We start from the raw sequence: 26,143 nt of genomic DNA on the forward strand, positions 1-26,143 counted from the left end.
GTCCAGTGACACAGATGTGGTTGAAAAATTATTATACAACCATGTAATGGCCACTTAAAAAGCATGTTCTAAAGGAATATTTAAAGATTTGGGGAAATGGTTAATATGATATGAATTCTGCTTTAAAATTTTATGCAAGGAGCCAAAGAAATCTGAGAAAGAAGAACAAAGCTGGAGGTATCACAGACCCTGATTTCAAACTATACTGCAAAACTATGGTAATCAAAATACTATGGTACTAGCACAAAAACAGACACACAGATCAACGGGACAGAACAGAGAGTCCAGAAATAAACCCATGCTTACATGGTCAGTTAATCTGTAACAAAGGAGGCCAGAATATGCAATGAGGAAACGACAGCCTCTTCAATAAATGATGTTGTGAAAACTGGACAGCTACATACAAAAGAGTCAAACTAGACTACTTTCTTACACCATATACAAAAATAAACTCAAAATGACTTAAAAAGAAGACCTGAAACCATAAAACCAGAAGAAAACATGGGCAGCATGCTTTTCGAAACTGGTCTTAGCAGAATCTTTCCAGATATGTCTCCTGAGGCAAGGGAAGCAAAAGCAAAAATAAACAAAAGGGACATCAAACTGAGAATGAAAAGTTTTTGCACAGTGAAGGAAACCAGCAACAAAATGAAAAGGCCACCTACTGAATGGGACAAGATACTTGCAAACAACATATCTGATAAGGGATTAATATCCAAAATACACAAAGAACTCATACAAATCAACATCCAAAAACCAACAACCCAATTAAAAAATAAGCAGAGGGGGCTTCCCTGGTGGTGCAGTGGTTGAGAGTCCACCTGCTGATGCAGGGAACATGGGTTCGTGCCCCGGTCCGGGAAGATCCCACATGCTGCGGAGCGGCTGGGCCCGTGAGCTATGGCCGCTGAGCCTGCGCGTCCGGAGCCTGTGCTCCGCAACGGGAGAGGCCACAACAGTGAGAGGCCCGCGTACCGCAAAATAAAACAAAATAAATAAGCAGAGGACCTGAATAGACATTTTTCCAAAAAAGACATACAGATGGCCAACAGACACATGAGAAGATGCTCAATATCACTAATCATCAGGGAAATGTAAATCAGAACCACGATGAGATACCACGTCACACCTGTCACAATGGCTATCATCAAAAAGACAACAAATTATAAGTGTTGGCAAGGATGCAGAGAAAAGAGAACCCCTGTGAACTGTCGGTGGTATTGGAAATTAGTGCAGCCACTATGGAAAACAATGTGAAGATTCCTCAAAAAATTAAAAATAGAACTGCCATATGATCCAGCAATTTCATTTCTGGGTATTTACCCAAAGAAAACAAAAACACTAATTCAAAAAGACATATGCACAATGTCCATTGCAGCATTATTTGCAATAGCCAAGATATGGAAGCCATCTAAGCGGCCATCAGTAGATAAATGGATAAAGAAGACAGTGTGCGTGTCATATTACTCAGCCATTAAAAAAATAAAATTTTGCCATTTTACATGAATGGATTTAGACAGTATTACACTAAGTTAAATAAGTCAGACTAAGAAAGACAAGTACCATATGACCTTCCTTTTATGTGGAATCTAAAAAACAAAACAAACAAACCGAACAAAAACAGACTCAGATGCAGAGAACAAACTGAGCGGGGTGGGGGAGAAAACTTCCAGCTATAAAATAAGTGAGCAAAGGGGCTATAATACACACCATAAAGAATATGGTCAATAACATTGTTAAGAAATTTGTACAGGGACAGATAGTTACTAGACTTATTATGGCGATCATTTCATAATGTATGTAAATATCAAGTCACTACATAGTACGCCTAAAACTAATATACTTTACATCAACTATATTATTTCCATAAAAAATAAATTTAATAAATAAGTGAATAAAATTTTATGCTAAAAGAGAGTACCAACCAGAAGGAAATAAACAAATACTGAATATTTTTATGTAAAACCATAGGTAAGGACAACCAGTGTCACTCCTAAATATATTAGTGTGTATAATTAACAATAAAAATAATCAGAATTGTAGCAATTTGTAATTTACAAATATATATATTATCTCATTTAATCTTTAAAACAGCCCTGTAAGGATCTGTTTTTACAGATCACAAAGGAATGGCTTAAACAAGCACAAAATAGACTTTAACCTACACCTCCCAAGAAAGTTAACTGAAACCTTTAAAAATATATATATATTTTTTAATTTAAATAAAAATATAGGTAAGTTACCCATGATGACGAATTATAAAATGGAAATTTGGACTTCCCTGGTGGCGCAGTGGTTAAGAATCCACCTGCCAACGCGGGGGACACGGGTTCAATCCCTGGTCTGGGAAGATCCCACATGCTGTGGAGCAACTAAGCCCATGTGCCACAACTACTGAGCCCACACACCACAACTAATGAAGCCCGCGCACCTAGGGCCCGTGTTCCGCAACAAGAGAAGCCACCACAATGAGAAGCCCATGCACCACAACGAAAAGTAGCCCCTGCTCACCGCAACTAGAGAAAGCCCACGTGCAGCAACGAAGACCCAACACAGCCAAAAAACAAAAAAAAAGGAAATTTGAAAGAGTAGGGAAAAGAAGAAAAGATATAAAAGAAGGGAGAGAAAATGTTTCCATTTTAAAGTAGCTTTAGCTCCAGAATGAACTACTTTCCATGTAGAAGTTAGGGACGATACAGGAGTTTTTAACCTAAGTTTAGAGCAAGATAAACAACTAAGAGACATCCAATGTTTCCAGTGTTCAAACTGGAATGGGTAAAGAAATTAACTGTTAAAGGAAAACTAAAGTACAATACAGTAGAGATAACACCTGAAATAAGTTCATGTCTTCAGACACAGAGAAATCAGATATCTCAGAGTTTGAAAAGTACACGTGCAATCACTGAACAACTGGTAGAAATATTGGGGGTAAATCAGAAAGTGAATTCTAAAAGGAATGCAATATTTGGCTTGAGGTTATTACTTCCCCAGAAAAATTCTAAATTATCAACAAAGATTTGCTCATATGTAGGAAAGAATTTCATCATCACTAAGTGCAAAGAAGAGTTCATCAGGAAGCCCAATATTAGAAATTAAATTTCTAGTAAGGAGAGTGTGTCTAGATTTAATAACTCCTAACGCTTAAAAAATGGTGATCTGAAATCACATCAAATTTTTCCAATGTTAACGATTCAAAATCTAACAAACAAAAACCAGTGAAAACAACAAACCAAACAGCAACCAAAACTGGGGGATTCGCAGAGGCAGATAATAATGCATTAAACAAAAACTGGCAAGCAAGCAGTGAAATAGAAGACTTCAGAAATAGAGGAGAAAATGCCCTGGACTGAACTATAGAATTCAGCTATTAATAATCCTGCTTCCAAAATTAGTTAAAATTCTGAGAATATCACAAAAACCCCTCATTCTGCAGAGAAGCAATCTTTTCGTTTTGTTTTCCTGCCTACTTAATTTGTTCTCTGCCTAAAGAGTAGTGCAAGCTTCAGGGCAGAAACAGGAAAAACTAGAGGAAGAGAGAGTACTTACTCTTTGGAAGTAAAGGATCTAGGCTAGGAGTGAATTATATAAAATCAGAGGGTATTCTTAACTGTATGAGATACCCCCACACAGTTAAGAGATTAAAATCTAGTATAAGACATTTAATCAAAAATTAGAAAAGAAAGCTGAGCCTGAGGTTTTACCAAAAACTATACTGCCCAGCTGAGCTTCTACACTGCATCCTTGCCATTCCCGCTGGCGTCAGAAAAAGGCAAAATACTTAGCCCTCAAACCCTAGTCTCAAAAATGGTGAGAAGAGATTCAAGAAATTACCTAAACTATAGTGGAGCAAATATCTACAAGAGCCTCACAAAAATGAGCAAGAGGGAAAAAAGTTGCATGGCAAAGAAATCACAGCCAAAAACGAAACAATATAAAGAACACAACGTGCATAAGAGAACCAAAAATCTTACCCTACAAATAAATATAACTCAGCATAAAGATATTTCTCAGAATTCTCTGGCGGTGCAGTGGTTAAGAATCCGCCTGCCAATGCAGGGGTCATGGGTTCGAGCCCTGGTCCGGGAAGATCCCACATGCCGCAGAGCAACTAAGCCCGTGTGCCACAACTACTGAGCCTACGCTCTAGAGCTCACAAGCCGCAACTACTGAAGCCCGCGCGCCTAGAGCCCATGCTGCGCAACAAGAGAAGGCACCGCAATGAGAAGCCCATGCACTGCAACGAAGAGTAGCCCCCGCTCGCCACAACTAGAGGAAGCCCGCGCGCAGCAACAAAGACCCAACACAGCCATAAATAAATAAATACAATTTTTTTAAAAAAATGCAATTTGAAGATATTTCTCAAAACTGCTTCACGCTAAATAAAACTTCAAACAAAGCACAAAAATGAGATAATGAAACAAAAAAAGGTCAAAGATAGGGATTATACAACCAAAGTAATTTAAAAACTAAAACAGAATTAGTAAATAACATAGAATCAGCAAGGAAAAAAATATACATTCTTGAGAATAAAAATACTGCTTAAAAAGGGGCATGAAACAATCCTAGTAATGCAAGTGAAAAATCAGCAGATATTAAAGTGGTTATGTCCAAAAGGGAAGGGATATCTGTATGTGGATGGCTGATTCATGTTGTTGTGTAGTGGAGGCTAACACAACATTGTAAAGCAACCATACTCCAATAAAAATTTTTTAAAAAAAAGAAAGTTGTTAGAAGGAATTCTCTGAGGGTCCAATGGTTAGGACTGGGCACTTTCACTGTTGTGGCCCGGGTTCGATCCCTGGTCAGGGAACTAAGATTCCACAAGCCACGGAGCGTGGCCAAGAATAAAAGGGGGGTGGGGGGTTAGAGAGGAACTAAGAGCTACATAAAACAAGATAATCAAACATAAGTATAACCTGTGTCCCTAAAGTAGAAAATCCAATGAATGGAGAACAGAAGATGTATTCAAACATAAAAGCCCACAAAATAAAAATTGGAAAAAACGCATTCTGAAAAATTCAGTTACAGAATGTTCAACGGCAAGACTTACTGTAGTTAAACTCAGTTGACTGCAAGGGGGTCAGGGGGGTGGGACTGTCCCTGGTCCTCCCCACAGCAATACTCTCCAGGTCCACTGCTTGAATTCTTAAAAGGAAAGAAAGTGTGACCTAATGATATTATATATAGCCAAGATACAATTCAAAAATTAGGACAATAAGGAAATACTTTCCATTATGAACAAACTCAGAATACAGGTCTGCAGAACTTATTCTTGAAAAAAGATACTGAACAATAAAGTTCTGCCAATTTAAGACATGATATAAAGAACTCACTGGAGAAGCTGTGGTGAAAGGACTGGTAGTGACCATCCTACAAATTTAAATTAAATACAGAACAAATGGGACTTCTCTGGTGGTCCAGTGGGTAAGACTCCATGCTCCCAATGCAGGGGCCCAGGTTCCATCCCTGGTTGGGGAACTAGATTCCACACACATGCACAACTAAGAGTTTGCATGCCACAACTAAGAGTCTGTATGCCACAACTAAGAGCCCACATGCCACAACTAAAAAAAAAAGATCCCATGCGCCACAACTAAGAAGCCCATGTGCTACAACTAAGACCCGTCAGAGCGAGACTTCCCTGGCGGTCCAGCAGTTAAGAATCCATCTTGCAAAGTGGGGTACACCAGTTCAATCCCTGGTCGGGGAACTAAGATCCCACATGCCATGGGGCAACTAAGCCCACACACTGCAAATACTGAGCCCGCATGCCACAACTAATGACGCTGCGCACCGCAACTAAGACCCAACGCAGGGGAAAAAAAAAAAAGAAGACCCGCCACAGCCAAATAAATAAATAAATATTTTTTAAAAATACAGAACAAATCCCTAAAACAACTCTGAGGATTGTGTTTACAGAAGAGAATGCCCCAGACCTGAAAAATATAACATAAAGATCTTTGAAAAACAAACAAACTGGAGGGCACAGGAAATGAGAAGAGTATGGGGATGCTGTTAGCCTTTCAAGGCAGGAGCTCAATACAGATTTTGAAGCATGTAGTTAAAACAAAATAGTTTGCCACCAAATAGTAATTACACATAAATCCTCTCCTTGTAGACAAAGTCTGGTTTTCTTTGGCTAATCACCCTCTCACATCCTCAAACTCCAGCCCAGAGGTGAACATGGTATATCTAAGTCAATTTAGATAAATCTACCCTCCCTACCCACTGACTGCCTTAGGTCCAGGATAGATTTAGGTCAGGATAATAAAACAGAAGGGTAAATTTTCTGTGAGATGGCTGGGAATGTTCTCTCTCTTAAAAACGTACTCCCTTCCTGCCTTCAGATGCTCAAGTGTTAGGCCATGACCCTTGGAACAACTGTAATGACCTTACAACTATGCCTAGAAAAGCCAAGAGAACCAAAAGAAAGACAACAATGCCCTGCTACTGTTGAACTGGCTATTGTTAAATTAACTAATCTTAGAAAAGCCTCTGAACATCTTATGCAAAACAATAAATTTCCTACTGCTTTAGCAATATTCTGTTACAGCTAAAAGCATCTGAACTGGAAAGACAATCTTACCTCTCAATGTTTTGTTTGTTTTTGTAATCTCTATTATTAAGCTTCAAGGTATAAATTTAAGGAAATAATATCTCTTGTGGTAAGGAAATTTTATATGAAGTTCAACATTATCTATTTTGCTTCACTTTCTTTTTCTTCTATATAGCCAAATAAATCTAACTAATATTTTAAAAATTAAGGTATTATATCATTTTAATATTTTTTATTGCTCTAACTACCCTTTTTAAAATCTATTTTCCATCTATATATAAAAATCTGGATTATATAGCTATCTATATATAAAAATTTACTTAGTAGTAATAATGGCTATTTCTGGATGGTGGATTCTGGAGTGGGTCTTTTTTTTTTTTTTAATTAACTTGCATTTTTTTAAATGCTTTGTCTTGTTTGAATTTTTTTTTTTTTTTGCTGTACGCGGGCCTCTCACTGTTGTGGCCTCTCCTGTTGCGGAGCACAGGCTCCGGACACACAGGCTCAGCGGCCATGGCTCACGGGCCCAGCCGCTCCGCGGCATGTGGGATCTTCCCAGACCAGGGCACGAACCTGTGTCCCCTGCATCGGCAGGCGGACTCCCAACCACTGCGCCACCAGGGAAGCCCTGAATTTTTTTTAATAATTACATATGGCTTAACAAAAAGAATGGGCTAAAATGAGGTAGAGACAGCTAGCTATTCACCAAACCCATTTCCTTTTCTTATTCAGAGTATAACTAGATATTTCCCAGTTTCCTTTTGCAGTTCAATGTGTCACTCAACTGGGTTGAAGTCAAACGCAATCTGAATGAAAAACGACGTGTGCTGCCTCTAGGCCTGGTCCTTCATAGCCCCAAGTATTGAGTGTCCATGCTCCTTCCTCTTCCAGAGATTAATGCAAGTGAACACGGCAGCCATGACGGAACAATGAAAAGAAGGCCGAGTCACAAGGTGGAAGGAACTTAAATTCCTGATTCATGCCTTATAAGAAAGAAAGCTGTCTGCAACATCCATTCTGGACTTAGCTGTGAATGAAAAATAAACATTGTATTAATCCTCATAATCTGAAGATTGTCATGTGTTAGGAGAAAGTTCTTACATGAGTCTCTACTGTTCCTGTATGTCTTGAGAATGAGGCAATGACTTGCCCGTCATTCTGAACTATCTTTTCAAGGTTGTTCATATAATGATCAGACTTAGAAAACAGAATGTGTACCTTAGGAGCAAAGGGCAGCCACACTTACTGGCTATTACAAAAGATTCAGGTGCCCTAAGATCACCTCTACTGCAATGCAAAAGACTGCATGAGCAGATGTCATCTGGTCCTCTTTGCACTGCCCTATGGAAACTGGATCTTGGGGGAGCAGTGCAGAAACACTGATACTCTGGCTACTTCTACTGCTTTAAGTAATAAACTATACTTCATCTCTGACTCAGAATTTTCTTGTCTCCTAACTAGTTACCTTATAAGTAGAGTAAAATCACAGACCTCTTTCAAAGTTCTTGACAGTTTGGTAATAGGAATGTGATGCTGTTAGAGACATGGCTTTCTGGAAGAGGAAGAATAAGGGCCTCAAGGGCCAATTAATGGGATTTGAGGGAAGTCTGCGGGAATGACTAACAAACATTGAGCAAATCATATGGTCAATCAAGTAGTAAATGGTCCTTCATTTTACTGCCTGATATGAGGAAGAACTGAGGAGGTGGCTGTTAAAACCTCCTCCAGGTTACAAGGATATATTGTACAACACAGTGAATATAGCCAATATTTTATAACTATAGAGTATAAACTTTAAAAACTGTAAATCACTATATGTACACCTGCAACATATATAATTTTGTACATCAACTATACTTCAATTGAAAAAAAAAAAAACCTTCAGGTAGGATGATTTCCTCACCAATCTGGCAGTTGGCTTCAGTTCCATCCTACCGTAATAGTAACTAGTGAACAGAAAGTTCTAACCCTTTTCAGACAACAGTAACAGAGCCACTCACCTATACTGGGCATGAAAGGAGGGAAACTGGCAAGCAATCACTATGGGCAGAAACAAGGTGAATCATAGGAACCCTGGTTCACTTGAAAAATGCAGGTAGAGGGGCCTTAATGTATGTTAAGGAAGAATGGCAATAGCTGGGTTGCCTCACAGCTCAATACCACCTGCGATCTATCGAGCCAACTTCAAATTCAATTAGAGATGACAATAAAAGACTTCAGATATTTTTGCAGTGGATCCTGGTTGCTATAAGGCAGCTTTGGTCAGGAAATCTCAGGGAGATTTCCCAGAGGCAGACCAACACCCATAAGAAATTACAGTTGAGACTTAGAAGAGTAGTATTCAGGCTCTTGATGCCCCAGGTTGGATTTACAATATTAATAAAGCATTTACAGTATAATAAAGATGACCCACTGGAGAATGAGAAATCTAGAAAAATTCTTCCAATCACCACTGCCACCCTGAAAAACTCTCCCAGTCTTTATGAAACTAGCACCTTATTGAAACTAGGTGAAAACCTGAGAGTTTAACTTTGTATTGGGTGGCAGATACCCTGGACTGAGGAGAGCTCTCCAAAATGGGTTCCTACTGTGTGAGCCAAAATCAAGTTGACCAGAGAGTGCAAAGTGGCTGCTGAATCACGGGGTCCCCTGGGCTGAAATAAATGGTGTCACCCATGAGGATGTCACAATATGGAGCACTGTGAATGCTGAAAACACGGGAAATTTGTTTGGTTAACCCACCAGCAGCCGTCATGCCCTTGGAAATTGAAACTAAATCCAAAGGTGAATTTAACAGTGTGGAGCCATCTCTACCCCCCGAGTCTCTCACTCTTCCTCAACCTCCTCAGCCTTTAAGGTGATCACAGTTGCTTTAATAAGAAAAATGATTAGAGATGAGGATAAGACTTCCCAGTCCCCAAAGAGAAATCAAGTAATGGCCACAGGCGCCCATCCAAGTATGCTGGAGAATTTGGAGACAGCAGAGACACAAATTTTTATGGTTCTGTCACACAGAGTTACCCAGATTACTATCTTACCGGGACCTATGGCAGAAAAAGGCACCAGCATCAGTGGAAAGATTCACAGTGGGAAGAAGGAAGCTAATACTTTCTACCTTCAGCGCCCCACAATCCTCATTATGCACTTGAGCTACAAGTTTTGTGACTGATGATTTTGCTCATTTGAGACTCTGGCAAAAAGCCTCTACCCAGAGGCTCCCATTGGGGTTCTAGATTTGTTGCCTCCCTGACACAGCTATCAGGGGCACCCCTTTTTGAAAAGTAGCTATTAGCTTGCCAGTGGGCTCTTGTCAAAACTAGACCCACAGAACAATGTGACTCTCCAGCCTATGATGTCTAATATTAAGTCAGACTTAATGACTAACAATGTGGCAAGGGCCCCAAATTCCTCACTTGCCAAATGGAAATGGTATATTCAAGAACACAACTGCCCTGGTCCCATCAGCATCTCAGCTTTGTATTTAAAATGTGACAGCTACCTCTGTTCTGTCACCTGATGCAAAGCTGTTGGCTTAATGTGGACCTCAATTCATAGAGCTTCCCTTCAACACTGAGCTTGGTTCACTGACTAGTTCAACTAAACCGAAACCAAATGGTATGTGGTATGCACTGGGTTGCAGCAGCTATTCAGCCTCAGTACCTGCTAAACTGATCCAAAAATACATGTCATCACTGCACTAGGAGGCAGAATTCAAGCCATTCTCACAGCACCAGACAACACTTCTGTGGAAGGTAAAATAATGGTACTGAAAGACGTCTAAACCCTAACCCTCAGAATCTGTAAATATGTTACCTTACATGGCAAAAGGCACTTTGCATATATAAATATATTTACTTATCCTGGATTATCCAGCAGGCCCAATGCAATCACAGGGATCCTTAAAGTGAAAAAAGGAGGCAAAAGAAGAGAGTCAATGGAAGATATATGACTACGGAAGACTGATCAGAGAGCTGCAACGTTGCTGGCTTTAAAGAGACGAAGTGGGCCATGAAGCAAGGGATGTGGGCATACTCTAGAGGCTGAAAAAGTTAAGGAAACAAACTATGTAATCACACAAAGGAATGAATAATAAATGATTTAATGCTCACTTCAACTTCTCTCTGCCTGCTTAACAAGTATATCCATTTTGCAACATTAAATACTAAATCATTTTCTTCTTCCATGGATAAAAGTCCATCCCTTCTCAACGTCTCATCAGAGATTATCCCTTTTCATGACCTCAGCAGACCCCTCTTACTCCCTTAACATCCTGTGCTCCAGTTTCATATTCCTATAAATGTATATGTAACTACTACAGTATAGTCAATGCAACTAAAACTATAAATCCTCCCAAATCAGTTCTTAATTACTCAAAAGTTGTCAATAATACTACCTTTATTTCATTACTCCTATACTTAAAACTCTGGGTTTGTTTAAAAAGCAAGCATTTCACATGGTTTCACTGTGTTCAAGAAACCATATTTTTAGGCACTGTGGAAAAAACAGTAAAGTACAAAAGATACGGATCAGTTTTGAAACACAATGTAGGGAATTCCCTGGTGGTCCAGTGGTTAGGACTCCGAGCTTCCACTGCAAGGGGCATGGGCTTGATCCCTGGTCAGGGAACTATCCCCCAAATGCCACACAGCACGGCCAAAAACAAAAAACAAAACAAAACACAATATAGCCTGGCAGTTAGACATATACTAATGACAACTAGTAGTAAAAAAGTGAAATGAAAACATAAGAAAATTGTGTAAAAGATATCCAAAGCAAGAGATACAGCGTGAGTCACACAAGACAAAGTCTAGCTTCATGAGAAAGCCAGAACTAAGTGCTGGACTTGAACTGAGATGGAAGAAAGAAAAGAAGAAGATGAAAACTGAAGAGCATCATTATTTGACAAAAAAAGAATAATTGGAGCACATAGAATAATGTTTAAAAAAAAAAAAAACCAAAGCTTGTTTGGAGGCAATGGGTAGAATATGATTCAAACAAATTGTTTTTCCCTTCTGTTACGTGTAATGTGCCAATACCTCAGTCCAAGCAAAGCCTCATCACTTAAGTCTTTCTGACAACGCTTCGTTTTTACTATCAAATCAATCTCCTTATTTTACAATATTAATCATAATTTACAACTCTTAAAATAATAATAATTTCACTTATTTGAATCAAATATACATCTAGCCTAACCCATCTCAAACTCCAGTCTCACACTTCTAACTGCCTTTAAAATGTTTCCCATTCCACCAGACCTAATGTGACTAAAATCAGAATTATCAGTTCCTCCTTTTTATAATGTTTACTCATTATAATGAGTAATTATAATGTTTATTTTTTCCTCAAGGCCCTACTTGTATTTATGGTGGTAGCATGTCCCCTAGTGAAGACAGCCTGTAACCATCTATCACTTACAATGCACTCTTCCCCTTGCCCCACTACTACCAATCAGATCCCGGGCCTTATAGATTTTATTGCTTCAGTGCCTTGAATATCATTTCCCGTATCTTTCCATTCACATAAACTCAGTTTAGACTTCATTACTTTTAATCTGATTCAGGCTAACGTGCTTAAGCAACATAATATAGTGGTTAAAGAGCATGGACTCAGGAGCCTGACTATGTGGGTTCACATCTTGCTCTATCTTATTCACTATTAGCTTGTGCACGCTGTTAAACTTCTATGGCATAGTTTTCATATCTGTAAAAAATAATAATAATTGTACTTATCGCACAAGTTTGTTGTTGGGGATTCTATGAGTTAATAATACATGTAAAGTACCTAGAACAAGGTCTAACATACAGTAAATGTTAATTATCGCTGCTTGGTTGTCATTGTAGTTGTCATCATCATCATTCTACAAACTGGTCTCCTTATTTCAATTACTTATTAAGTAAAATTATTTATTTATTCAGTACACAAATGCTGATAATACAAATGTAAACAGGACAAAAATTTATGGTGAAATTCCATTGTTTCAATGGGGAAGACAAATACATAAAACTTAGATAAATGTTATAAACAGAACTATCAGTCATCATAGTAGTTCACAAATTCTGTCCCCTCATACAAAACTGGGTGAACAATCTTCCTCATACCACTATTAAATGCAAACTCCTCTTACTGAAATTGTCATAAATGGCCCCAACCTATATTTTCACGCTTATCATTCTTATTCCCCTACCCCATGTTTTCAACAAACTGAACCTTCTCCATGTTCAAAATACTATGAAGTTTCTAGCTTTTGTACTCTGAAGATATTGTTCATGTAATTGAGAACACTGTCCTCTCATATCTCCTTAAGAAAAATCAATGACAACATTCAAAACGTTTCTAAAATAACACTGCTTTCATTTAGCATTTCCTACTTCCTCACAGGAAACTTCTGCCAAATTTCCACAAGGACTTTATTTTCTTCTCACTGGACCAATCTCGCTCTGACTCACGTGTATATTTATTTTAACCATTCAGCCTAACCTAAGCTAGCAGTACTCAATTTCAGAAACCACTACCACTTCACATTTCTTTTAAAAAAATTCAGCTGTGTTTACATATGACAATTAAGGTTTGAAAAAAAATAGGCCTACACAACAATTTATTCAGTAAAAACGTTATTGAGTGATTGATTTTACCACACAGAATCATAATAGGTAACTATCCTCTAAGCAGAGTCACCTAATAATTCATCAATTAAGAATAAATTATTATTGGGGACTTCCTCGGTGGTCCAGTGGTTAAGAATCTGCCTTCCAATGCAGAGGATGCAGGTTGGATCCCTGGTCGGGGAACTAAGATCCCACATGCCCCAGGGCAGCTAAGCCCAGGCGATGCAACTACTGAGCCCATGCCCTCTAGAGCCCACGTGCCGCAACTAAAATCCAACACAGCCAAATAAATAAATATTTTAAAAAAGAATAAATTATTATTATGCCCGTTATTTTTTTATCACAAAAACTTTCCAGTCTACTGGTTACCTGGAAGACTTAGTACAAAGTAATTCCTTACCTATTAGTGGTTGAACCTAAAGCTTTTTAGTGCCCACGTGATTCCCACATTTACTTCATGATGAAGTAAACAAAACAAAAAACTGAATAAAAACACTTCATAATTTAAACAAAGTAACACTAATATTTATCCAGAAACCGTAAACATGAACCAGGCTCTCACTATCTTCTAAAGCCATGCTTCCAATATGGTATCTACTTGCCACATGTGGCTATTTAACTTACTTAACTGTGGTCTAGTCTAGAACTTCACAATAAATCAATAAAAATTTACATTTGAATGTACTCCTCTCACTTTTCCTCTAATGTAACTATGAGACAAAGTTTATTTAACAATAATCAGCCCCAAGAAAATAAACAAAGAGCTGAAGACCAAATAACTTATCATAATGAAGGAACAAAACTACCACTGAGAAAAGCAAAAACAAAAAATAAGTGTTGGCAAGGATGTGGAGAAACTGGAAACCCTGTTGGTAGAAATGTAAAATGGTACAGCTGCTATGGAAAATAGTATAGCGGCTCCTCAAAAAATTAAACACAGAATCACCATGTGATCAGCAATTCCACTTCTGGATATATACCCAAAAGAGCTGAAAGCAGAGGCTTGAAGAGTTATTGTATACCCACCCATGTTCACAGCAGCATTATTCATTCGCAACAGCTAGAATGTGGAAGCAACCCAAGTCTCCATCAACAAATAAATGAATAAGCAAAATGTGGCATGTACATATAACAGAATATTCCACTTATAAGAGGAATCTAGAGTAGTCAAATTACTAAAAGCACAAAGTAGAATAGTGGCTGCCAGGGGCTTGAGGGGGGAGTTGGGGGGAGGGGGAGTTACTGCTTACTGGTTGCAGAGTTTCCGTTCTGCAAGATGAAAAGAGTTTTGCAGATGGATGGTGGTGATGGGTGCACAGCAATATAAATGTATTTAATGCCTCTGAACTGCACATTTTAAAATGGTTTAAACAGTAGATCTTATGTATATTCTACCACTTTAAATATTAGGAGTGATAACTACTACAGACAGAGAGAAACCTAGGGCCCTTGTCATTATCACTATCATTAAAGAATTGAAACAAGCTCACACAGAGAAGTTTAAGCAGTTGGAGAGCTGCCCCAAACTGTTTATATAATACATTCTGTCTATACACTGTTTACTTTTTCTTCATCCATTCCCCCACTTAATTGAAATGCTACAACTGAGATTATTTTTTCAGTTTAAAAATAGGGAATAGCAGGGCCTTCCCCGGTGGCACAGTGGTTAAGAATCCGCCTGCCAATGCAGGAGACACGGGTTCGAGCCCTGGTCCAGGAAGATCCCACATGCCGCGGAGCAACTAAGCTCGTGTGCCACAACTGAGCCCGCGTGCCACAACTACTGAAGCCTGCACGCCTAGAGCCTGTGCTCCGCAATAAGAGAAGCCACGGCAATGAGAAGCCCACACAAGGGAGAGTAGCCCCCGCTCGCCACAACTAGAGAAAGCCTGCGCACAGCAACAAAGACCCAACGCAGCCAAAAATAAATAAATAAAATGAATAAATTTATTTAAAAAAAAATAGGGAATAGCAGAAACAAACCAAACAAAACAAAATCACTTGCTTTTAAAATACAACTGTTATGTCACAAAGTATTTGGTACAACAGTACTGTAAAAGTACTTTGTACTACTACTACCTCAGACAATAAGATAACTGATATACGATTAACATATGAAAGTCAATAGTCTTTATAAACAGACAATAAAAGAAGATACAAAAAGAAGATAAAAGAAGAATAGTGAACCCCCTTTTAAAGTAACAAGAAAAGGCTTCCCTGGTGGCACAGTAGTTAAGAATCCACCTGCCAATGCAGGGGACACGGGTTCGAGACCTGATCCGGGAAGATCCCAGATGCCACAGAGCAGCTAAGCCCATGTGCCACAACTACTGAGTCTGAACCCTAGAGCCCATGAGCCACAACTACTGAGCCCACGTGCCACAACTACTGAAGCCCATGAGCCTAGAGCCCATACTCCGCAACGAGAAGCCACCACAATGAGAAGCCCACGCACCGCAACAAAGAGTAGCCCCAGCTCACCACAACCAGAGAAAAGCCCGCGTGCAGCAACAAAGACCCAACTCAGCCAAAAATAAAATAAATAAACAAATAATAAAAGAACAAGAAAGAAATTAACAAAGGAAAGATGGTGGCAACAGAGTAGTTTCTCAATCTCTCTGAATCCCCATATAAAAACAGACAATTTTGGAAAACCAAAAATCCATGGAATAACATTTTACAACAAAACCAAGTGTCAAAGTATTTCCATCAACCCCAAAATACAAACAGAGTGGAACAAAGAACTACAAGATCTGCATGGTAACAGCATTTGTGAGGGGAGAAGGAAACCACAAGAAAACCACAAAATCACCAACGGTATCCACTGCAAAGCACTAAGTGCTAATTTGAGGACAGCAGCTGAAACAAGAAAGGGTTTTGCAATGGCCAATACCAGATAAATGCAAGCAGCCTCCTGTAAGAAGGGCTGAAGTAGGGTCTCAATTAACCTTCCATGTAAGGGTCCATTCTAGGACAGGGACTTATTCCAAAGAAAAATGGTTTCTAAATACCATCCCCACTGAAAGAATATGATACAATGATAGCCAAAAAAAAAAAAAAAAAAGGTTATGAGGCACTGTGAACAATACACCACTTATGTGGTATTTCTACCAAGTATGCTTAACATAAATCTAATCAAAAGGAAATGAAAAAGACAAATCCCAGTTGAGGGACATGCTGCAAAACAACTAGTATAGAACCTTCAAAAATGTCAACATTGCGAAAGGTAGAAAAGCTTGAGGACTAAAGAGATGTAACTAAATGCAATGTTTGACACTTAACTGAATCCTGGATCAATTTCTTTTAAGGCAGCTACAAAGAACATTATTGGGACAACAGGAAATATTTGGATATGGACTATATAAAGTAGATGCTACATAAACATTTATTAAATTCAATTAAACATTAATGTCCCTATTCTTCATCTATGGAAAAGGAAATTAAACTAGATAGTGTAACATAGGAAATAAGTATATTAACAAATTTTTACTATTAATGGAAAATATTTGTTACAGTCACCATAATTCTAAGATTTTAGACAGTTGGAATTCAACTCTAAACACCTAAATGAATTAAGTCTTCACATTATGTGTAATCTCAACTTTATAAAAGATAGTAACTCTACTGAATAAAGAAATTAGTCCCTCAGCCAATTCAATTAGTCACAAAATTCCATTTCATGGGCATGGTATTTAATTGATGCAAACTGTATTAATGTTTATCTTTAATATCTAAATTCAAGCAAAATTTCAAAAAGGCTGTTCACATCTACTTGTAACTTGGCTGTTAATCCTCTTTTGACAAGGAATCTTTCCCTCCCAAGTTACAAGCTCTTTATAAATCTCTTCTCCCAAACGCTAGTCTAAGTAAGAACTTCCTGGAACAAAGCAGAGGATTCATGAGAGATTCTTTGTATTAGAATTCTTTTTAGAACACGTGAAAACTGCACCATTTGTACTAAGACCAAAAAAAGTTCAATTTGTAATACATCTGATTTATCTAACTTTTAAAGAAATGTGATTATTAAACCTCCACGTAAAAGGCAGAAAGACTTGTGAAAAAAAGATCCACAGACTTTGGAGTCAGGCATGCCTGGTCTTAAATCCTTGCTCCATCATTTATTAACAGATATCTCCTGTTTTTGTCTGCCCATTATTTTTCTTTAGGTAACTCTTCCCTACTCCTTGTGACCTTGCTAAGATCTTCAACCACAGTAACCCAATACTCCGGACCACAAGAGTGGGTGTGTTAAACAGATAAGGCCAATCCTATGTGGACAACCCTCAGGGTCCCCAAACATTCTCAGTTCCAATGGCTTTCACTTAAGATTCTCCTTTGGTATGCCTATAATCACATCTTGTGCCCCAAAACTTGAAAGGTCTAAGATCTTACCGTACTTACAAGCTAACAATTAGCCCACCAGTTTCATGAGTGCTGGAAGAAGACACAAGACTCCTGGGTTGGACACAGAGGGCTCTATTACTCATAGCAATAGCAGTAGCCAGAGTGTCAGCATTTGCATCATTCCCCAACCCCCAATTCTGACAGGATAACCCGAAGGAGGCCAGATGACACTTGCACACAGAGGGGGTTGCATTTAAGGAGAGCAATCTTGGGCTTAGGGAACCCAATTCTGAACAGTAAGCATGCCTGCCAATTACCCCAGAAAGAGGTATTATCTCTGTATCTCCCAAGACTATATGCAACTCTGCCCTTGCTCTGGATGGTGCCTCCATTTTCCAAGGCTATTTATTATATAAAAACTTCGAAAAGATAAACAAAGGCAGTTGAAGTCTCTGCTCACAAGACGTGTACAAATGTCAGAGTCCCATGGAGAACTGTCTCCCAACAACTGATGCCAAAACAGACCAATGAAATATTCAACCACTATGATCTATTCTTTCTTCACAACCTTGAAGTTAACTCACTCTCTTAACTTGTTCTTGGGACCTCACTGAGTTCTTCCAGGCCCTTGCTCCAACACTTCCTCCAAATCTATATGCCCCATTCCCTAGTTTCACTTTAAACACTTTTGAAAATAACTTGTCTCCTTATCCTAATACCCAACCTGCTTAGCAATATCTCCCCTAGGATTCTGCCCTCGTCTACTTTCTCTGCTCCACTATCCAGGTGACCCGAAGTTGTAAGCACATCGGGTAGGGGGTCTCGGAGAAAGAGAACCAGGCATGGCTTTCTTGACATAAGAGAAGCCATTTCTGGCCTAAGCCATTTTGTGATCTAAGCCTGGCCGCAATGGAACAGGTCTCCATAATTATTGATCTTACAGGAAATGAGGGAAATGCAGGAACAAAGGAAAATTAACAGGGAAGAGCTAAATCAGACTGCAAGTTCGATCTGTTTGATTTTAACCTTTGCTTTTTGTTGCTTTTGTTATTTTAATCATATATAATGGCCTGCCTCAGGGAACCCTGCCCCTCTGCCTGAATGTTAAACTAAAGTGCCTCTGTTCAGCTCACCGGGAGACAATCTGACCCTGCCCGCCTGTGGATGGCTGCAAGAAAGAAGAAATTAACACACTCCCTCACAGAGGCTGGCCATTCCAGGGGATATTTGCAAAACTTACAGCCTTTTTACTTTACTTCCTCATCTCCCCCTCTCTGTGCTATAAAAGAAACTGGCATCCAAACCCCATATATAATATGGTTTTACGGAGACACCAGTCTGCCACCTTCTTGGTCTGCCAACTTTCCGAATAAAGTTGTATTCCTTGCCTCAACACCTCGTCTGCGCTTCACTGGCCTGTCTTGATGCAAGTAGAGCGAGCTTGGACTTGGTAACAGAAATGCAGTCAAGAACCAATAATTCAAGACTTCCCTGGTGGCGCAGTGGTTAAGAATCTGCCTGCCAATGCAGGGGACACAGGTTCGAGCCCTGGTCAGGGAAGATCCCACATGCCACGGAGCAACTAAGCCCGTGTACCACAACTACTGAGCCTGTGCTCTAGAGCCCGCGAGCCACAACGACTGAGCCCATATGCCACAACTATGAAGCCTGTGCGCCTAGAGCCTGTGCTCTGCAACAAGAGAAGCCACCGTAATGAGAAGCCCACGCACCACAAGGAAGAGCAGCCCCTGCTCACCACAACTAGAGAAAGCCCACGTGCAGCAACAAAGACCCAACACAGCCATAAATTAATTTTTTAAAAAAAGAAACAAATAGTTCAGCAATAAAACAGGGTCCTAGTTCCTCCTCAAGGGATATACATAACAATCTGATACCTGTCTTGAGTTCTGCAGGAATTAAGGCCCCCCACCCAAGGTGGAGGATGAAACAGATGATGTCGACCTTTTCTGACCCCTCCTGACTTTAATCAACTAAAGCTTGGACTCTCAACTTCTGCCCCAATTCTATGCTGAATTCTCCTCTGCTCAAGCCCCTTCATGAATATGCATGTACCCTTGGCTTAAAACTTCCCCACTTCTGCTGTTTGAAGAGATACCACTTTGGGAGAGATCCCTGGTGTTCTCCTTACTTGCTGTAAATAATAAATCTTTCCCCCTTCCCAGTCTTTGGCTTGGTTGTGTCTTTTGGCTCAACACCCACCAAGAGGCGAACCCAGTTTTCAGGTAGCGAAGTTACTCACATACACGCCACCTCTTTTCTTCCACCCCTCCCACCACCCCCCAAACAGGGCAAGACAATATTCTTCTTTGTCCATTACCATACCTTAATCTTACATATTCCTCCAGGTATTACCCTATTTCTCAGTGGGCAGGAGCTGGAAGAATTTTTAGGAGATGATGCGTGAAAGCCTAACGAGCATGGAAGAGACTATTCCTAGCCTTTCAGGAGGCTGCTAAGGAGGGCTTAAAAGAGAAAAAAATGTACTTGAAAATTAGAAAGGGGGTTCTTGTTATGTAGTAACAACATTTAGCAACATTATGCCCATGGTAACATAGAAAAGAGAAAGTGTACTCAATGTGTTGTATGATTTAACAAGGAGATTTTCTAGGTAATATGTTGAAAGTGCAGTCTTTTTGCTATTTATAGTAAAAAGCAGTATAGAGATAAACTAGGAAAACCACTGACAAAAAAGGAACCAAGACCTGCTGGTTTTATAAGTTGCCAGTCTTTCCAGACAGCAAACAATGCTAAAGTAAGGACTAGCTTCCAGAAAAACATAAAATCTAGGCTACTGTCAGAAAACCACTATATGAGAGCAAAGCAAGGGTATGACTGTAAAATCCACTGTTAAGATTTAGTGAGCCTCAGAGAACCTGAAACAATGTCAGGTGTCAGGGTCAGGAAAGACAAAGAAAGAATGAGGAAATATTCCAGACTGGGAAAAACTAAGAGACAGGACAACTGACTGCAACGTGTCATCCTGGATTGGATTCTGAACCAGAACTAAAAAAGTCTCCCTCTTTTAGTTAGTATGGAGGACATTAGTGGGTGGAATTCAAATAGGATCTATAGATCTAATAGTTCTGCAACAATGTTAATTTACTGCCTTTGATCATTGTACTGTAATCATGTAGGAAATTTCCCCTTTTATTAAAACTACACATTAAAGGACTTAGGCTAACAGGGCATTATAATTTACTGTCTCAAGTTCAGAAAAAAGATTATACATAGAAAAGTGAGCGAAAGAGGGCAAAGGCGGGAGAGGAAGGGAGGACATGATAAAGCTAACAGGATGAAATGCTAACATCTTGGGAGTCTGGGTGAATGGTGCAGAGAAATAATGTGTAGTATTTTTGCAACTTTTCCCACAAGTCTAAAATTACTGCAAAATCAAAAGTTTAAAAAAAAAAAAAGATGTTAATCCTTCTGGCTGGCTGCCCAACACCCCAGGATGAAGGATAAAACTAGCATTACTTATAAAACTATTCATGAAATGACACCTTTTTTTTTAATTGAGGTATAGTTGTTTTACAGTGTTGTGTTAGTTTCTACTGTACAGCAAAGTGTAGTTCCCTGTGCTATACAGCAGGTTTTCGTTAGTTATCTATTTTATACATATTAGTGTATATATGTCAATCCCAACCTCCCAGTTCATCCCACCCACCCCCTTTCCCCCTGCGGTGTCCATACGTTTGTTCTCTACTTCTGTGGAAATGACCTTCTTAATTAAATAGTCTCATCTCCTGTCACTCTTCGGCCCCACCACACACTCCAAACATTCTAAATTACTGTTCCTGCAAAGCCCTGCCCTCTCCCCCCTCTTAACTCTTTGCACACATAGAAGCTTAAAGCTTTAACCTGAGTGGAAGATTTCCAAAGGGAAGTACAGAAAGGGTGTGTGTGTGTGTGTGTGTGTGTGTGTGTGTGTGTGTGTGTGTGTGTGTGTGTGTGTGTGTGTGTGTGTGTGTGTGTGTGTGTGTGTGTGTGTAAAGGGTGACTCTCAAACTGAAAACTTAAAAAAAACCCAAAAATACAGAGAGGTAATGACAGCTCTGTGATTGAGTTTTATTCCTCCAAGGACCAAAGAAGTAGCCCAGTTCTCTTCGAAGAGATGAACAGTCCTAAACAAAAGGGAAGTCCAGTCAATTCCCTGAGGTTCACAAAACACTAACCAAAAAGCCTATCTCCCCCAACCTCCCAAAGCACCCTAACAGTATTTATACTAGCAATAACTCCTTCATTTGTTGCCAGTTATTAATAACATAATGGAACCAAGGGCAAGTAAGGGGGTGGAGTACAGGATGGGAGATAAATCCCTCTAATTGTAGTAGGGGACAGCTGGATTTCTGTCATACCTATTTGGAACTGAGTAAATTTCCATAAGATACACTGCCACTAATGTTAATGTGGCTGTAAAGTATTGTAAGTCTAGTCTAGCATAATACTGTACTACTGATACAATGTAAGTTAACATTGATGAGTGGGAAGAGCATAAAGTGAGGATCAAATGAACTGGTACAGATTATCTCAATGCAAAAAATAAGCACTGATTTCTAAATGATGACCTCCAACATAGCCTTTAGAAAAAATATCCTTTCTGAAGCTCGGAGCCTCGCAAAACAATGGCATGTCTCCAAGTCTGATATGCATCTCCATTTCCTAACTTTTGCCCACATCTCACTCTATGGCAGTGCTTCTGTAAACACAAAAACACTAGGCTTAAAAAAAAAAATTCTATTTTACAATGAGCATTAATTGACATTAATAGTCTTAGAAGATATTCTTCTTAAATAGTAATGATCATGATCCAAACTATTTCATGATTGAATTAAGACCCTCCTATAATATGCATAGCTTTTCATTCATTTCAAACATGTACTTTGATTCTTTTAAAAATATATAAGCCAATTTTTAGAGAAACTGTCTCTAATTCAAAGGTATATCTCACCATTAGCTTTTCCTCTCTCCTTGCTGGCATTTCACAGTTAATATCTAACCAGTAATAATATATCTTAGGCCACACAGAAATTCTCTCAAAAGCAAAGGCTAAATATTGGGTTGGCCAAAAAGTTCGTTCTGGTTTTTGTAGCTTATGGAAATCCCGAACGAACTTTTTGGCCAGCCCAATATTTTTTTAATTTTCTTATAGTTATATATAAAAAGTTAACTTATAAATTGATTTGATTTAAAAATAAGTGAGTTGGATAATACAATATTTAGTATTAAATATTCTTTATCATCACTTATTTATAACTTAATAAACATGTGACAGAATGAACACGGATAAAAGAATTCACAGGGAACATGATTCTAACATATCTTATGAACAATATCACCAAATTTTAGTTCATAATATATAGTATTTTAAATTAGTAAAATCCAAATAGATTATAAGTACTACTTGTCAAAACATTTTATAACACAATATGCATATTTTCAAGACAACCCTATTAGATGTTAAAGTCTTAAAAGAGGTAAGGAGGGATGAAGAGAAAGACAGTCTGTAACACCCTATCTTTACAGCTACGTCATCACTTAACATCCTACCATAATAAAAAAGTCCCTCCCCGAATATTCCTAAGGCAAGCAAACAAGTCTAACAATAATAATAAATTTATAGTATGTTTATCTCACAGCCTTTATAGATTATCAGAAAATCTTAATTATTAGAAAATAAAATGCACAAACTGATTTTAAGTCTGACAACAAAATCAAGTTGTACTAAACTTATACGTGCTAAAAGTAAAATTCAAATAGTATTTATATACTAATGAAAATACCAACAGCTAGAATTTAAAGTTAAACAAGTTTGACTAACTTAATACATTGTTTTTTAATACAGTATTCAACGACTGCAAAAACTCATAAAATGAAAACTTTAATTCATTCCTAGAAGGAAAAAAAGATTAATAAATAGTCACCAGTACCGTATTTATTAAATACTGTACTACATTTAATAATTGTCCATTAAAAATAACATGACAGGGCATAGATTAAGATAAATATGGTCATACAGCAAATACTTCTTTAAACAGATAATCCTCATGAAATGGCAGAATATAAGAACATCATTGGTATGACTTCCCTTTTCACAATTTATAATAAGCCCTACCTAAGACTTCCTCAATCATGATTAAAAAGTTTAAATAGAATCTCACAATGCTTGTTACAAAAACTGCTAATTAAACCAAATCTGCCATTTTTCCATGAGCAACACAAGCAACAATAAACAGCAAAATCAAACCCTACTATTGTCACTATCACAAAACCACCTCGTTAAAGAACTCAAAATGAATATGTGTACTTGTTGCCTAAGATCTACCAAAAATATATAAACCTAACAAATGTTCGGAAGGAGAATATAAAGTTATAATTATTATTCACTAATAATTGGAAAATTAATCTCAAAACAAAAAATTTAAGCTTTCAAAATGTTTACCTTGAAAAAAGAAACAAATTCTAACCAAATTCCTAAGTATTTACAAACATGAAAATGTTAAGTGATTTAGTTTTTCACACAATCTGTAGAAATATCTTCCAAACTAGTTTATACCAACTGTTTAAAAGTAATATTCTTTCCTAATTGAAGAAGTCCTCTGTATCTTCACTTTGTTGAAAACAATCCATAGCAGTATCCTTTTCTTATGTGGGCAATATGTCCTATGAATGACTCTACAGTACTTATCATTAGTTCACTAAAAATTACTCATATCCTTTACAATAAGTAAAAATGTAAGCAGAAAACAGGTAAGTCAGAAGAAGACAGATTAGTATTAGGCAAGCTTTTAGTGTTTTAATTAAAAGACAGAATATTCTCAAACAAATGGTATGACATTTGGTCATTAAAAAAAATAATAATCCATTAGTACCACTGGGGAAAAAATAACAGTCAAGAATATATAGAACTTCAAAATTGTTCTATATTATAAAGGGAAAAGGCTGATGAGATTTTTACTTACATGTGAAATAATCAGTTAATAATATCTAGCAACAAACCATTATTGCTAAAGTTACCCAAAGATTTCAAAAGATGACCAGAGTAACACATGCAAGAAATCCCTCACATGCCTTCAATAAAGTTTTCAATATTTCAAATTTTCAGTTGAAATGGGTACAACCATATTCACAAATATGGCGTATTATTTTAAACCTACTCTTTGACTTAATACTCTGTATTAGCCAAAATTTTTCAGTATTTCAATGTTTTCATTCAGCTATCAAGAAACTTAATTTTATCTAAAAACGGGAAAAAAATCTATTAAGTAGATGTGCTACATATTTAGCAACAACAAATCCACTTACTTTTTTCTCTTTCTCATGATGTTTATCCTGAGAGTGAGAGGAAGAATCACTTAAACTTTGATCATATGACCTATTACATCCCCGTTTGCTCTTTTTCTAAAAAAGAAAATATGTATACATATAGGTATATGTATATAAAATTTGAAATCTTTTGTTAGGTTTAAACCAATTCAAGTGTGAAGTACTATAAAATGTCTACTGAAGGAAAAAAAAAGTCTATTTCAAACTATATACTCCAGACACCATCCATATATTATATATTGCATTATAAAGGAAAATCTAACCCTAAATCTAAGATTAATGCCATGTTTTTGTACGTTTATTAAAAAGTGTGAAAACAGACTATACTTTCAAACAAGCAGTAGCTTATTTGTCATTTTATTACAAAACCACCTCATTAAAGAGATCAACTATAGTTTTCAACATCTGGTTTAAAAAACTAAAGATGTTTCAACCAAAAATAGAGAATGCCATATTGAAAAAGGATGCCAAGACTAGAAGAAAAGAAAAGAAAATATCTGAAGAGTTACTTTATGCCACTAGGAAAAGCAAGAAGCCTTTTAATCTCATACGTTCAGTATTAAGGCATACGATTTTCTAAAAATTTGTCTCTGCAGTTCATATAGAAAAAAAAAATGAAAGGAAATGTCAGCATTAGACCCATGCATTTTTCAAAGCATTACTAAAACTATTACACATTTCTATTTAAAATACTTACACAGATTCATAATAAAGTATGACAGAGTTACTGGAGGTGTTAAAATTTGGTGGTACCATAACTAATTAAACTAGATAAAAGTGACTATAAAAGATGATCAAATTCCATGCAAACATAGATCTTATACAATCTTATTAAATTATTAAACAGACTTTTTCCCCCAACCACCAAATGGGATAACAGCATATTAATAAGTAACAATGGAAAAATTATATTTACGCAAAGGTCAAAATCCACTTTCATTATTTCTATATTTTATCTATATCATCTCTGATTTAGAAAATGAACATTCCAATGTGGTTTTAAAGCAAATTTTCAATTTTACTATCTCAAGATTTCTCTTAGAACACTTCAATGTTCTTTGACAGTCATTAAAATAAATCAAAGTCTTCAATATTAAACAATATATATGTACAATCTTAAATATTTTATATGCACAAACCAGAATACTGGAGTCATGAGTTGCTCATTTCTTAAGAAAGGGGCCCCTAATGATATTATTTATTTTTAAAAAAGAAAGAAATAGCCCTATTCACAGGGGAGAGGTAACAATAAAAAATAACAATGAGACACTAAAGAAAAACAAAGAAGCCTTAT

At 37.6% G+C, this 26,143-nt stretch overlaps 1 protein-coding gene across 15 annotated transcripts in view; it reads right to left on the bottom strand.

Annotated features, from left to right (window-relative positions):
* Positions 1-26,143, bottom strand: part of MLLT10 (MLLT10 histone lysine methyltransferase DOT1L cofactor) — a 250,590-nt gene that overhangs the window by 114,430 nt on the left and 110,017 nt on the right. For 14 of the 15 annotated variants that reach the window (XR_004477508.2, XR_004477507.2, XM_033407836.2 and 11 more), the window contains one exon: positions 24,829-24,924. The exons of the other annotated variant lie outside the window; for it this stretch is intronic. Coding sequence is in view for 12 of the 14 variants with exons in the window: in XM_033407836.2 (XP_033263727.1) it covers positions 24,829-24,924 (96 nt within the window). In the remaining 2 variants the exon portion in view is untranslated. The remainder of the gene's footprint in view (positions 1-24,828; positions 24,925-26,143) is intronic. 15 annotated transcript variants of the gene reach the window in all.

This window comes from Orcinus orca, chromosome 2, assembly GCF_937001465.1.
Source record: "Orcinus orca chromosome 2, mOrcOrc1.1, whole genome shotgun sequence".
Lineage (NCBI taxonomy): Eukaryota > Metazoa > Chordata > Mammalia > Artiodactyla > Delphinidae > Orcinus > Orcinus orca.